The sequence below is a fragment of the Macaca mulatta genome, chromosome 7, assembly GCF_049350105.2.
Source record: "Macaca mulatta isolate MMU2019108-1 chromosome 7, T2T-MMU8v2.0, whole genome shotgun sequence".
NCBI lineage: Eukaryota > Metazoa > Chordata > Mammalia > Primates > Cercopithecidae > Macaca > Macaca mulatta.
The window spans coordinates 54237501-54251520 of record NC_133412.1 but is presented as its reverse complement, the minus strand read 5'-3'; the positions used below and the strand labels follow the sequence as shown (position 1 = coordinate 54251520).

General features: G+C 43.0%; 1 protein-coding gene and 1 long non-coding RNA gene across 6 annotated transcripts in view; one reads left to right on the top strand and one right to left on the bottom strand.

Moving 5' to 3' along the window:
• The window catches only part of TMEM266 (transmembrane protein 266), a 148928-nt gene that overhangs the window by 70415 nt on the left and 64493 nt on the right, over window positions 1–14020 (bottom strand). For 3 of the 5 annotated variants that reach the window (XM_015142762.3, XM_001104538.5, XM_015142763.3), the window contains one exon: window positions 521–654. In XM_015142762.3, the coding sequence (XP_014998248.2) occupies window positions 521–558 (38 nt within the window). In that variant the 5' untranslated portion in view covers window positions 559–654. 5 annotated transcript variants of the gene reach the window in all.
• The window catches only part of LOC144330009 (uncharacterized), a 7849-nt gene continuing 5204 nt past the window's right edge, over window positions 11376–14020 (top strand). The window contains exons 1-2 of the long non-coding RNA XR_013395816.1: window positions 11376–11881; window positions 13140–14020. The exon at window positions 13140–14020 is cut by the window's right edge and continues 429 nt beyond it. This is a non-coding gene — a long non-coding RNA (uncharacterized LOC144330009). The remainder of the gene's footprint in view (window positions 11882–13139) is intronic.

Here is a 14020-nt window from a genome sequence, read left to right as displayed (position 1 = left end):
GTTCTATGGTTGGTTGTACACAGCATTACTGTGTCAATAGATAACAGATTCATACTCCAGATGACAGAGCAGTCAGGCCCGTATCTAAATAGGCCAGGACAGTGCGGTGTAATAGGAGTGCTGTTTTCATCTTAGTATTCATACCAACCACTTGCAAAACACAAAATAAGTGACCACCTTGCAGGTGCTTGGTAAGATTAAGTGGTTGGTTCATATGGCATCTCAGGTTTTGGGAACTGAAAGCAATTCTCCCTTAAGAATTCTGCCCCAGGTTTCATAAAGCCTGGTTTTAGAAACCCTCTTAGATTTCTAAATTTCCTTGCAATTCCCATTTTGTTAATTCACCTTCAGAGCTTCCTAATCTTGTCTTGAGTCTTGCTTTTGAAAGGTTTCTCCATTTTCTGTGGCCTCCTGCTAAAGGAAATGTACATAGTGGTTGCCTAAATTAGAAGATCTTCATCTTCTGGGAGATTTATAGCCACAGTTCTGGATCCAGAGAGCAGATCCCAGCATTACTTACTGTGGATTGGTCATGTTGAAAGATGCAGCCAGAGCCATGGGTTTTCTTGGTGTTTAGTGGGGCTCAGCTGTCCTGAAGCCTGCTGTCAGCATTTCCAAGCGTGGGTTCTACAAGACACATACAAATATAGTGCCCTGAAAACAAAAATAGGAACTTATTACCTTCAGATGCCAAACCAAAGTCCTCCTAAGCTCATCTAAAAATGGGAGTCCTTAGAACTTTCTTCCATCTAGCACTTTTCTTCAAAGTAATGTTGAATAGATTCTTACAATTACCCTATGGAAGGGTAATAATAAGCATAATTTCTCTTTTTTAGATGAGGAAACAAGGCCAGAGTGACAAAATGACTTTTTTGTGTCACAGAGATGGTAGAAGAGCCAGGTTAGTGCCCAGGTTCTCTGACTTCTTATCCACAGTTCTTCCCACTAAACGGCTGTGCTCCCCAAAACAGTGTCCCTTTATACTGCAGCTTTGAGAGGCTTCAAAATAAGGTTTGTCTAAAAAATCTCAAATGTTTTCCATGTATTTTTTCTCCCACTTCCCTTTCCCTTCCGGTAGTTCTGTCTTTTCGTGCAGGCTTTTCTCTTCTTCTCCTCTCAGCTCATTCCGAGAGCAGAAAGAATAGACCCTGGAGCTGGGCTGCCACAGTCAGAGCCTCACTCCTACTTACCAGCTCTGTGACCTGGAGTGAGCTACTTACACCCTATCCTCAGTTTCCCCACTTGAAAAATAGGGATAATAACAGAACTAACTACATGAGGTCATGCCTGTAAGACACTAGCATAGTGCCTGACACTTAGTAAGTACTATATAAGTGTTGGATTTCATTATTATTATTTATTTATTTTATTTATTTATTTTTTTGAGATGGAATTTCACTCTTGTCGCCTAGGCTGGAGTGCAATGGTGCGATATCGGCTCACTGCAACCTTGCCTTCTGGGTTAAAGCGATTCTCCTGCCTCAGCCTCCAGAAGTAACTGAGGTTACAGGGATGCACCACCACATCCAGCTAATTGTTTTTGTATTTTTAGTAGAAACGGGGTTTCTCCATGTTGATCAGGCTGGTCTCGAATTACTGACCTCAGGTGATCCGCCCACCTCGGCCTCCCAAAGTGCTGGGATTACAGGGGTGAGCCACCGTGCCCAGCTTAATTTATTCATTTATTTATGTTTAGACAGGGTCTCACTCCGTCACCAGGTTGGAGTGCAGTGGTGCGATCTTGGCTCACTGCAGCCTTGACCTCCTGGGCTCAAGTGACCCTCTACCTCAGCCTCAGCTGGGGCTACAGGCACATACTACCACACTCAGCTAATTTTTTGGACTTTTGGTAGAGTCGGGGTTTTGCTGTATTGCCCAGGCTGGTCTCAAACTCCTGAGCTCAAGTGATCAACCCACCTCAGCCTCCTAAAGTGCTGGGATTACAGGTGTGAGCCACTGTGTCTGGCCAGTTATAATAATAATTATTATTATCATTATCTGAGAGACAGAGTCTTGCTCTGTCTCCCAGGCTGGAGTGCAGTGGCGCAATTTTGGCTCACTGCAACCTCCACCTCCTGGGTTAAAGTGATTCTCATGCCTCAGCCTCCTAAGTAGCTGGGACTACAGGCATGTGCCACCACACCCAGCTATTTTTGTATTTTTAGTAGAGACAGGGTTTTGCCATGTTGGCCAGGCTGCTCTCATACTCCTGACCTCAAGTGATCTGCCCACCTTGGCCTCCCAAAGTGCTGGGATTACAGGCTGAGCCACTGTGCCCTGCCCATAATAATTTTTTTTTTAAATAAATTAAAAGGGCATAGTCTGTTGAACCTGAGTATATTCCAACACATTTAGATGGCTGAATATAGTATTTCCTCTTAAAAATTGGATGAGTAGGCCAGGTGCAGTGGGTGGCTCATGTCTGTAATCCCAGCACTTTGGGAGGCCGAGGCGGGTGATCACAAGGTCAGGAGATCGAGACCATCCTGCCTAACACGGTAAAACCCCGTCTCTACTAAAAATACAAAAAATTAGCCAGGTGTGGCGGTGGACGCCTGTAGTCCCAGCTACTGGAGAGGCTGAGGCAAGAGAATTGTAGGAACCCGGGAGGCGGAGCTTGTAGTGAGCTGAGATCATGCCACTGCACTCCAGCCTGGGCGACAGAGCGAGATTCCGTCTCAAAAAAAAAAGAAAAAAATTGGATTGGTAAACAGCATATACTTTTCTATCAACCAGTGCTACAGTTCCATCTAGAAGTCTTCTGGGAGACAGGGCAGCCCAGCAGAAGATACACAGACAAAATAACTCAGAACCCAGGTTCTTAAAGGAGCAAGGAAGTTCCTTTAAGCAATGTGTAATTAAGAAAAGAGAGTGCTCAAGTTAAAGAAACTTAAGGAAATCCTGGGGAAGTCTGAACTTAGAGCAGTTGGAATTAACAGAGATAGAGAGCTCTCTAAAAGCAGAAGGGCCTCCAAAGAGGAAGCCATCAACCATATCCACACCAGATGTTTGTGGGGCAGTGGAAGCAAGGGACGAACGCTCAGAGCCAACACCAAGGAGAAATGGACAGATGTTTTGTAACCACATCTTACTTAGAGCTTCACCTTCCCTTAGTATTTCTTAGTAAGGAGGGTCTAAGCATGAAAAACAGAACTGTCTTCTATAGTATTTGGGATATGAAATCCATTTTATACTGAGTCTTATAAAATTCCATAACATAGATTTAATCAGTCTCAATCTTTTTATGTTCTCTTTATAAAACCTCAAGTTAATAAAGTCTTCTGAGTACTAAGACTGATCACATAGAGTGTCTAAACTCAACTGACAATGAAGTCAGGATTGAGATATCCATAAACGGGAAGCCAGATGAGCAATCCTTCTTTCCAGAATGGTGTTTTAACAACAAGCTGTGTTCCCAAATGAGGTTTTTTGGTTTTGTTTTGTTTTTGAGACAGAGTTTTGCTCTTGTTACCCAGGCTGGAGAGCAGTGAGCAGTGGTGTGATCTCAGCTCCCTGCAACCTCCACCTCCCGGGTTCATGCAATTCTCCTGCCTCAGCCTCCCAAGTAGCTGGGATTACAGGTGCCTGCCACCATGCCCAGCTAATTTTTGTATTTTTAGGTTTCACCACGTTGGCCAGGCTGGTCTCGAACTCCTGACCTCAGGTAACCCACCCACCTCAGCCTCACAAAGTGCTGGGATTACAGGCATGAGCCACCATGCCTGGCCCCAGATTAGTATTTTACATGCTACACAAGGTATTAGCCCTGTGGGGAATATAATGGGAAGGTCATTACTTTCATGGACCTTCCTGTCTCTCTGGGCAGGCAAATTTAAAAAATACAAAACTCCAAACTTTTTGCACATTTCTAGTAGTGAAGAACAAGTAAAAATTCACAAATCTTTATTTATAAATAATAAACATTAATGACCACATTAATATAGCCAATATAAAACATACAAAAAAGAAATGCAGATTTTGAAAAAATTTTTTTTAATTTAACTTTTGGCCAGGCGCGGTTGCTCATGCCTGTAATCCTAGCACTTTGGGAGGCTGAGGTGGGTGGATCACGAGGTCAGGAGATCGAGACCATCCTGGCCAACACGGTGAAACCCTGTCTCTACTAAAAATACAAAAAATTAGCTGGGCGTGGTGGCGGGTGCCTGTAGTCCCAGCTACTCGGGAGGCTGAGGCAGGAGAACGGCAAAAACCTGGGAGGCGGAGCTTGCAGTGAGCTGAGATCGCGCCACTGCACTCCAGCCTGGGCGACTGAGCGGGACTCGGTCTCAATAAATAAATAAATAAATAAATGTAACTTTTTAGGAAGGAAAATTTCAAATATATACAATTGTAGAGAATTGTATCATGGACCTCTAGTTCCCCACCACCCAACGTCAATGTTATCAGCTCACAGGCGTCTTTTTTCTGTATCCCTGCCTGTCTCCACTGCTCACAACTGCTTTGGAATAAGTCCTAGATGCCATTTCATTCACCTGTATTGCATATGTAGTTCTAAGGGTAACGATGAGAAGGATTCCTTTTAAAAGAAATAATCACAAAGCTATCATCATCCCCAAGTCAACAATCTTTTCTTTTCTCTTTTCTTTTTTTTTTTTTGAGACACAGTTTCACTCTGTCACCCAGGCTAGAGGGCGCTGGCACAATCTCAGCTCAGTGCAACCCCTACCTCCTGGGTCAAGCAATTCTTGTGCCTCAGCTTCCCAAGTAGCTGGGATTACAGGCGTGTGCCGCCATGCCCAGCTAATTTTTTTTATATTATTAGTAGAGACGGGGTTTCGCCATGTTGGCCAGGCTGGTCTTAAACTCCTGACCTCAAGTGATCCAACCACCTCGGCCTCCGAAAGTGCTGGAATTACAGGCGTGAGCCACTGCATCCGGCATTTTTTTTTTTTTTTTTTTTTTTTTTTTTGGAGACAGGGTCTCACTCTGTTGCCCAGACTGGAGTGCAGTGGTACAATGGTAACTCACTACAGCCTCGAACTCCTGGGCTAAAAGTGATCCCCCCACATCAGCCTCCAGAGTAGCTGAAAAGCACAAGCCACCACACCCGGCTAATTTTTGTATTTTTTGTAGAGAGGCGGTCTCAGTATGTTGCCCAGGCTGGTCTCGAACTCCTAGGCTCAAGCAATCTTCCCGCCTTGGCCTCCCAAAGTGCTAGGATTACCGGAGTGAGTCACCGTGCCTGGCCAGTATTTTCTTTATATTATTAAACATCCGGACATTGTTCACATTTCCCCCATTTGTCCTGTATATTTTTTTTAAGGTTTGTTGAATCAGGAGCCAAACAGGCCACACATTATGATTAATATGACTCTTGGGTCTCATTAAATCTACAGGTTTCCCATTCCTCTACCTCATTTTTTCCCTTGCAATTAATTGGAAAAACTGGGTCATTTGTCTCATAATGTTTCCCACAGACTGGATTATGGTGATTGTATTTCCTTAGCAGTTTTCTTTCTTTTTTCTTTTTTATTTGAGACAAAGTTTCGCTCTTGTTGCCCAGGCTGGAGTGTAATTGTGTGATCTCAGCTCACTGCAACCTCCACCTCCCAGGTTCAAGTTATTCTTCTGCCTCAGCCTCCCGGGTAGCTGGGATTACAGGCAGGCGCCACAACACCCGGCTAATTTTGTATTTGTAGTAGAGATGGGGTTTCTCCATGTTGGCCAGGCTAGTCTCGAACTCCCTACCTCAGGTGATCTGCCCGCCTCGGCCTCCCAAAGTGCTGGGATTACAGGTATGAGCCACTGCGCCCAGCCTCCTTAGCATTTTTCTAACATGTTCCTCTGTCCCCTATATTTCCTATAAATTTTAATTAGTTTATAGACGTTAATCAGATTCAGCTTCAATTTTTTTTGCAAGATTTCATAGGTGGTACCATAACTTCAATAGGAGACACATACTGTCTTCTTGTCCCTCTTTTTATGATACTAACAGCCATTGATAATTGCTTCCTAGATCGATTAATTCATTAAGGTTTGCAAAATGGTGATATTTTAATTTTATTGTCCTTTTCTTCATTGGTCAGCTTCTATTCAGACAGACTTTCCCTCCTCAGTTATTTGATTAGCCTAAGGTAAGGTTTATATAAGGAAAGAAGGAAAATGCTTAACTTTCTCCCCTTCATTTGTTCTCAAAATAATAAATTAGCATCTTGGTATCTTCCAAAATGATCAACAAGGTGCTTATGGTTGTTTAAGCAGCTCCAGGGATTCATTCATTCACTCAGCAGAGGCTGAGTGAAGGAGCAGATTCCCTGAAAAAGCAGCAGCACTTTCCTGGAAAGGAGATGTGGGAGAGGGTAAGAAATGATTGGCCTCAACAGTACAAGGGCAAAGTTGAGGGAGGAAAAGAAGACAAAATCATATTTAGATGGACAATGAGCAGGTGGCTTCAGCTGGAGGTTTTAATCCATAACAAGCAGCACATTTTAGAAGGCAAAATTCCCTATGATGATGGGAATGCTAAGCCTGTTTGTTATTTAAAAATAATATTTCCCAAACAAAATAACCCTCAAAACACAAGCCTAGCAAGAAGCAGGCATAGTCTAGCACTCTAAAAATGAACATCCAAAGTGCCAACCTGCTGTTTCATAAACCTGGTAAAAGTAGAAAATAAAACCTGTTTTGGATTTACTGGGTGGGTGGGAAGGCTGCTTTTAAGACTTTAGTCAAATTCCAGTCTCTTCCACTTGTTGGTCATGAGTCTATGTATTTACCCATATATGTGTTCCAGTGAGATCTGCCAAGTTCAACCTTCCTAAGCTAACATCCTTGGAATTTTAGGGCTGAACAAGGCCACTTAGATCAAGTAGTCAGTCCCCTGAAAAAAGCCAGAATTCCACTCACCTGTCCCAGAGACCCCCAAGTCTGTTCATCACCTCTTACTTGAGTGACGGCCCCATGGCACACATGACCTGCTTTCATACCCATTTCAGTGTTTCCCATGCCTGGTTTTAATCTGAATCACCTGGGGATCTTTAGGGAAATAGAAACTCATAGGTGCACTGCAGAAATGCTAAATCAGAACTCTGCAGGTGAAGTTTGAGACCCTGTTTAAGTTCCCCAGGTGTTTCTGACATGCAACCATTCCACTTGACCCTCTGTATCAGTGGTTCTCAAACCTTCTCATGTACCAGAATAATGACCTGAAGGGCTTATTAAAAACCAGCTTGCTGGCTCTGCCCACGAAATTTCTAATTTAGTATGTCTGGAGTGTTAGAAAATGTACATTTCTAACAAATTCCCAGAGGATACTCATCTGCTGACCCACTGACCACACTCTGATCTACTGAATCAGAAAGTTTGCTCAAGGTAGTTATTTTTATCCCTATTTTGCAGATGAAGTTAACTGGTTGCAAAGCTACTGTGTTGGAATTAGCAGAAGCTATGCTGACCAAGCTGAAGAACCAGAGATAGAGTATATCAGTTAGAAATACTTTTGTTTGCAAACAACAGAATACCTGGTAGTGACTTAGGCAGTGAAGACTTCAGGCCAGGTGTGGTGGCTCATGCCTGTTATCCCAGCACTTTGGGAGGCCGAGGTGGGTGGATCACTTGAGATCAGGAGTTAGAGGCCAGCTTGGCCAACATGGTAAATCTCATCTCTACTAAAAATACAAAAATTAGCTAGGTGTGGTGGCTTGCACCTATAGTGTCGGCTGCTCTGGAGGTTCAAGTGGGAGAACTACTTGAGACGAGGAGTTTGAGGCTGCAGTGAGCTATGATTGAGCCACTGCACTCCAGCCTGGGCAACAGATCACGGCACTGTCTTAAATTAAAAAATAAAATAAAATAAAAAGGACTAGAGGTAGATGATTCCAGAACTGGAGAAGTGGCACCCAGGCTCTTTTTTCCCCCCCACATAGCTGAGGTATGACTGACAAATAAAATTGTATATATTTAAGACATAAACTGTAACATTTTGATATATGTATACATTGTGAAATGATTACCACAATCAAGGTAATTGACATATCGATCACATCATATAATTATCTTTTTTGTTTGGTAGTAATGAGAATACTTGAGATTTCCTCTCAGCAAATTTAAGCATAAAATATGTTGTTATTGACCACTATTAGTCTCTCTGGTGGTTATTATTAACCATTATTAGTCACAAACCTAATACCTTAGGTCTCCAGCATGTATTCATTTTATAACTGAAGATTTGTACCCTTTGACCAATATCTCCTCTTCTCCCTCACCACCCACCCCTGCAACCCCCGGTAACTATCATTCTACTCTCTTATTACTATGAGTTCAACTTTTTTTTTTTTTTGAGACGGAGTCTCGCTCTGTCGCCCAGGCTGGAGTGCAGTGGCCAGATCTCGCTTCACTACAAGCTCCACCTTCCAGGTTCACGCCATTCTCCTGCCTCAGCCTCCCCAGTAGCTGGGACTACAGGCGCCAGCCACTGCGCCCGGCTAATTTTTTGTATTTTTAGTAGAGACGGGGTTTCACTGTGTTAGCCAGGATGGTCTTGATCTCCTGACCTTGTGATCTGCCCGCCTCAGCCTCCCAAACTGCTGGGATTACAGGTGTGAGCCACCGTGCCCGGCGAGTTCAACTTTAAAAAAACAAAAAAAAATGATTCTACATATAGGCTGGGTGCAGTGGCTCATGCCTATAATCCCAGCACTTTGGAAGGCCGAGGAAGTCGGACTACCTGACATCAGGAGGTCGAGACCAGCCTAGCCAACATGGTGAAATCCCATCTGTACTAAAAATACAAAAATTAGCCGGGCGTGGTGGGCACCTGTAATCCTAGCTACTCGGGAGGCTGAGGCAGGAGAATTGCTTGAACTCGGGAGGCAAAGGTTGCAGTGATCCAAGATCGTGCCACTGCACTCCAGCCTGGGCGACAGAGTAAGACTCCGTCACAAAAAAAAAAAAAAAAAAAAAAAAAAAAAGGTTCTACATATAAGTGAGATCGTGCAGTGTCTTTCTGTGACTGGCTTACTTAGCATAATATTCTCGAGGTTCATCCATCTTGTTGCAAGTGGCAAAATTATTGAGCTCTTTTAAAGGCTGAATACTATTCCACTATATATATATATATATGCACATATATATACACATACATATCTATACACACACACACACACACACACATACATATTCATCTGTTGATGGACACTTAGGTTGCTTCCAAATCTGGGATACTGTGAATAGTGCTGCAATAAACATGAGTGCAGATATCTCTTCAAGATAGTGATTTCCTTTCCTTTGAATATATACTCAGCAGTGGGATTCCTAGATCATATGGTAGTTCTGTTTTGAGTTTTTTGAGGAGTATCCATACTGTTTTCCACACTGGCTGTACCAATTTACATTCCTACCACAATATACAAGGTTCTCTTTTTTCCACATCTTTGCCAACTCTTTTGACTTTTTTATAATAGTCATCCTGACAGGTGTGATGTGATATCTCATTGTGGTTTGGATTTGCATTTCCCTGATGATTGGTGATGTTGAGCACCTTTCATAAACCTGTTGGCCATTTCTCCTTTGGAGAAATATTTATTCAGGACCTTTGCCACCTGCCCCCACCCCCCGCTTTTTTTTTTTTTTAGATGGAGTCTGGTTCTGTCACCCAGGCTGGAGTGCAGTGGTGTGATCTCAGCTCACTGCAGCCTCTGCCTCCTGGGTTCCAGCAATTCTCCTGCCTCAGCCTCCCAGGTAGCTGGGATTACAGGCGCACACCACCAGGACTGGTTAATTTTTGTATTTTTAGTAGAGACAGGGTTTCACCATGTTGGCCAGGCTGGTCTTGAACTCCCGACCTCAGGTGATCTGCCCACCTGGGCCTCCCAGAGTGCTGGGATTACAGGCGTGAGCCACCATGCCCAGCCCCATTTTTTTTTTTTAACAGGGCTATTGAGTTGTCTGGGTTCCTTATGTGTTATATATTGAGTTGTATGGGTTCCTTCTATATTATATATTGAGTTGTATGGGTTCCTTCTATATTATATACTGAGTTGTATGGGTTCCTTCTATATTATATACTGAGTTGTATGGGTTCCTTCTATATTATATACTGAGTTGTATGGGTTCCTCATAGATTATATACTGAGTTGTATGGGTTCCTCATAGATTATATACTGAGTTGTATGGGTTCCTCATATATTATATACTGAGTTGTATGGGTTCCTTCTATATTATATACTGAGTTGTATGGGTTCCTTCTATATTATATACTGAGTTGTATGGGTTCCTTCTATATTATATACTGAGTTGTATGGGTTCCTTCTATATTATATACTGAGTTGTATGGGTTCCTCATATGTTATATCTTGAGTTGTATGGGTTCCTTATATATTATATATTGAGTTGTATGGGTTCCTTATATATTATATATTGAGTTGTATGGGTTTCTTATATCTATTGGATTTTAACTCCTTATCTGATAACTCCTTATCAGATATATTGCTAAAACATATTTCCTCCCATTCTGTAGGTTGCCTTTTCATTTTGTTGTTTCCTTTGATGTGCAGAAACTTTTTATTTGATGTCATTTCTGCTTGTTTATTTTTGCTTTTGTTGCCTGAGGTTTTGGCTCCAAAATATCATTGCTGAGACCAATATCAAGAAGCTTTCGCCATATGTTTTCCTATAGGGGTTTTGATTTTTATGTATGGTGCAAGATAAGCATTCAGTTTAATTTTTTAATGTGAATATCCAGTTTTCCCAGTTTTTCTATTAAAGAGACTATCCTTTTCCCATCGTGTATTTTTGGCACTTTGGTGCAAAATTAGTTGATTACAAAGGCATGGGTTTATTTCTGGGCTCTTTGTTCTATTCCATTGGTCAGCCTGTTTTTATGCCAGGACCATGTGGTTTTGACTACAATAGCTTTGTAATATAGCTTAAATCAGAAAGTGTGATGCCTCTGGCTTTTTTTCTTCTTCCTCAAAATTGCTTTAGCTATCTGGGGTCTTTTGTGGTTCCATACAAATTTTAGGAATTTTTTTTTCTGTGAAAAGCGCCATTGGAATTTTTGTTTGTTTAGAGAGAGTCTCACTCCATCATCAAGGCTGGAGTACAGCAGCACAATCATAGCTCACTGTAGCCTGAAACACCTGGGCTCAAGTGATCCTTCTACCTCAGCCTTCAGAGGGGCTGGGACAACAGGCATGCACTATTATGCTTGGATAATTTTGAATTTTTTTTTAGAGTTGGGGGTCTTGCTATGTTGCCTAGGCTGGTCTGGAACCCCTGGGCTCAAGCAATTCTCCTGCCTAAGACTCCCAAATAGCTTGGATTACAGGTTCAAGACACTGTACCCAACTCACTGTTGGAATTTTGATAGGAATTCTATTGAACCTATAGATTGCTTTGGGCAGTATGGACATTTCAATAATATGAATTATTCCAATCTATGAACATAGGATATCGTTCTACTTATTTGTGCATGCTACAATTTCTTTCAAAAATGTTTTCTAGTTTTCAGTGTACAGAGAACCCAAGCTCTTCTCATCCTTCCATGCCCCTATCTTGTATGTAATGGATTTCTTATGCTTGTTTCCCTGTGGTTGCAGAATGGCTGCTGCAGCTCCAGCTTGCACATCCTCACACCCACTCCCAAACAAGAAGAAAGAATCAAAGGCTTTCTCCTTACAAGGCTTTGATCTTTTATTCAGGAGGCATCTTTCTAAGCTCTCCAGACACATTTCCTGATGTCTCCCTGGGCAGAGCTAGGACAGGGCTGCAAAGGAGCCTGGGCCAATAGACAGCTGGCCAAGGGGGTTAGGGGTGCTATATGAGCCTAGTTCAGTCAAGATTCATCCCTTGGGGCTGGACACAGTGGCTCACGCCTGTAATTCCAGCACTTTGGGACACTGAGGTGGGCAGATCACCTGAGGTTAGGAGTTTGAGACCAGCCTAGCCGACATGGTGAAACCCCTCTCTACTAAAAATACAAAAATTAGGCATGATGGCCTGCATCTGTAATCCCAGCTACTTGGGAGGCTGAGACAGGAGACTCGCTTGAAACCAGAAGGCGGAGGTTGCAGTGGCAGTGAGCCAAGATCACGCCACTGCACTCCAGCCTGGGCAACAGAGCAAGACTTCGTCTCAAAAAAAAAAAAAAAAAAAAGGTTCATCCCTTGGGGATAGGCATATTGTTTCCATAAACATAATCTCGGTTTTCTTAGCAAGGAAGAAGCACGGAGGGACTATGGCATAGGTAACTAATTGTATGCCAGACCAGGTTTGGACACTTCTGATGTGGTTCTGAGGCTCAGCTGAGATAAGCTTTCTGAGTCTCTAAACAAGACTGGCCAAATGTTGGTGAGTGGCTGGCAGCATGTGCTCTCATAAAACCTTGGGGTTCTTTTACGTGGAGATAGCATTGCATGCACGTGAGGTTCAGTTCTGACATCATAAAGGCTGCTTTAGAAGCTGCTCCTAGGGAGAAGCCACTGAGCTCTGGCATGTTTCATGGACATCATGTTCCACACCCCCAGGAGGAGAAGGTTGTATTTCTTGTGCTTGATGAGAAAGGTTTCTGTACAACAGATGCTGGTCATCCTTGTTGTTACCTTGACCGCCTAATATTTTACTCCATTAACAAGGAGCTAAAATGAAGAAAATAAAACACACCTGAGCATTCTCCCACTCCAATCTCCAGACTATTGCAAAATTATTAGCTGCAAATCTGCTAAATGAATGGGCAGAGAGCCCACAGTGGCTTTCATCTCTAGGTGAGCCAAGGTCTCTCGTGGACCCCTTTAACTTTCTATGGTTTCCTCTTTTTCACTTACTTAGTGACGTAGTCTATCAATTACTAATGGTCTCATGCAGCATGGGAAACACAAAAAAAGATTACGCAAAATCAAATCATCCATCATTACTCAGTTATTATTATTATTATTATCTTTTTGAGACGGAGTTTTGCTCTTGTTGCCCAGGCTGGAGTGCAATGGCACAATCTCAGCTCACTGCAACCTCTGCCTCCCGGGTTCAAGCGATTCTCCTGCCTCAGCCTCCCGAGTAGCTGGGATTACAGGAATGCACCACCACGCCTGGCTAATTTTGTGTTTTTAGTAGAGATGGGGTTTCTCCATGTTGGTCAGGCTGATCTCGAACCCCCAACCTCAGGTGATCCGCTCCCCCCTCAGCCTCCCAAAGTGCTGGGATTACAGGCGTGAGCCACCGCGCCCGGCCTCAGTTACTCTTTTAAGAAAGCCAAAAGGACAATTATCGTAATTCTTCCCTTCCCCTCAATATCTTTTTTCCACTTTTGAGCTTCCCTAACAAACACTTCTGTAAGTGACCCCACTGAGACAAAGGATCCACTGGCTTCTCGCCCCTGGCTGGGCTAGGCTGAAAAGAACGCCACCTAGCAAGCAATCCTCAGCCCCAGCCTATTGTCATTTTCCCTCCAGAATTCTGCAGTTTCTGGGGAACTCAAATATCTATGATTTTGAGAACCACCACCAATGAGCTAGGGCTGCAGTGGCTGCCCCAGTATCTCTAACCCTCCCCTCAATCAAGCAAATTGTAAGTATAAATGCCACGTTTCAAACACTTTGCAAATTTCCAAATGAATCTTTTGCTTTACATGCTATTAACTAAAATATGTTAGGAACCCAGATATAATTAACTTTGCCATTGACTACTACATGGCACCAGGCAAGTAACTATTCTTTGGTAAATGGAGGGAAAAAGTCCTCTTTCTTCAACACTTTTCATACTACATATGGTAAGACTGTAAAAAAATAGATCCCATTTTTTACCTGCATTGTATCAATGTCCCGTTTGTCATGTAATTTTTCATTTCCCTTTTACCCGATGGCTGGCCTTGGACATTTGGTTGACCAAGCAAATCTCCTTGCTTTGTCCAAGTAGATTGTAAGAAAACATGAAAGCTCTCACATGATTGGGCCTGCCCTCTCTTGCACCTTTCCCATCATCATGATAGCATATACCCACGCTGGCCTGCTGGAGCATGGTCATTGCCCCAATCACCCCAACTAAGGCCAGCCAACTGCTGCCCTCC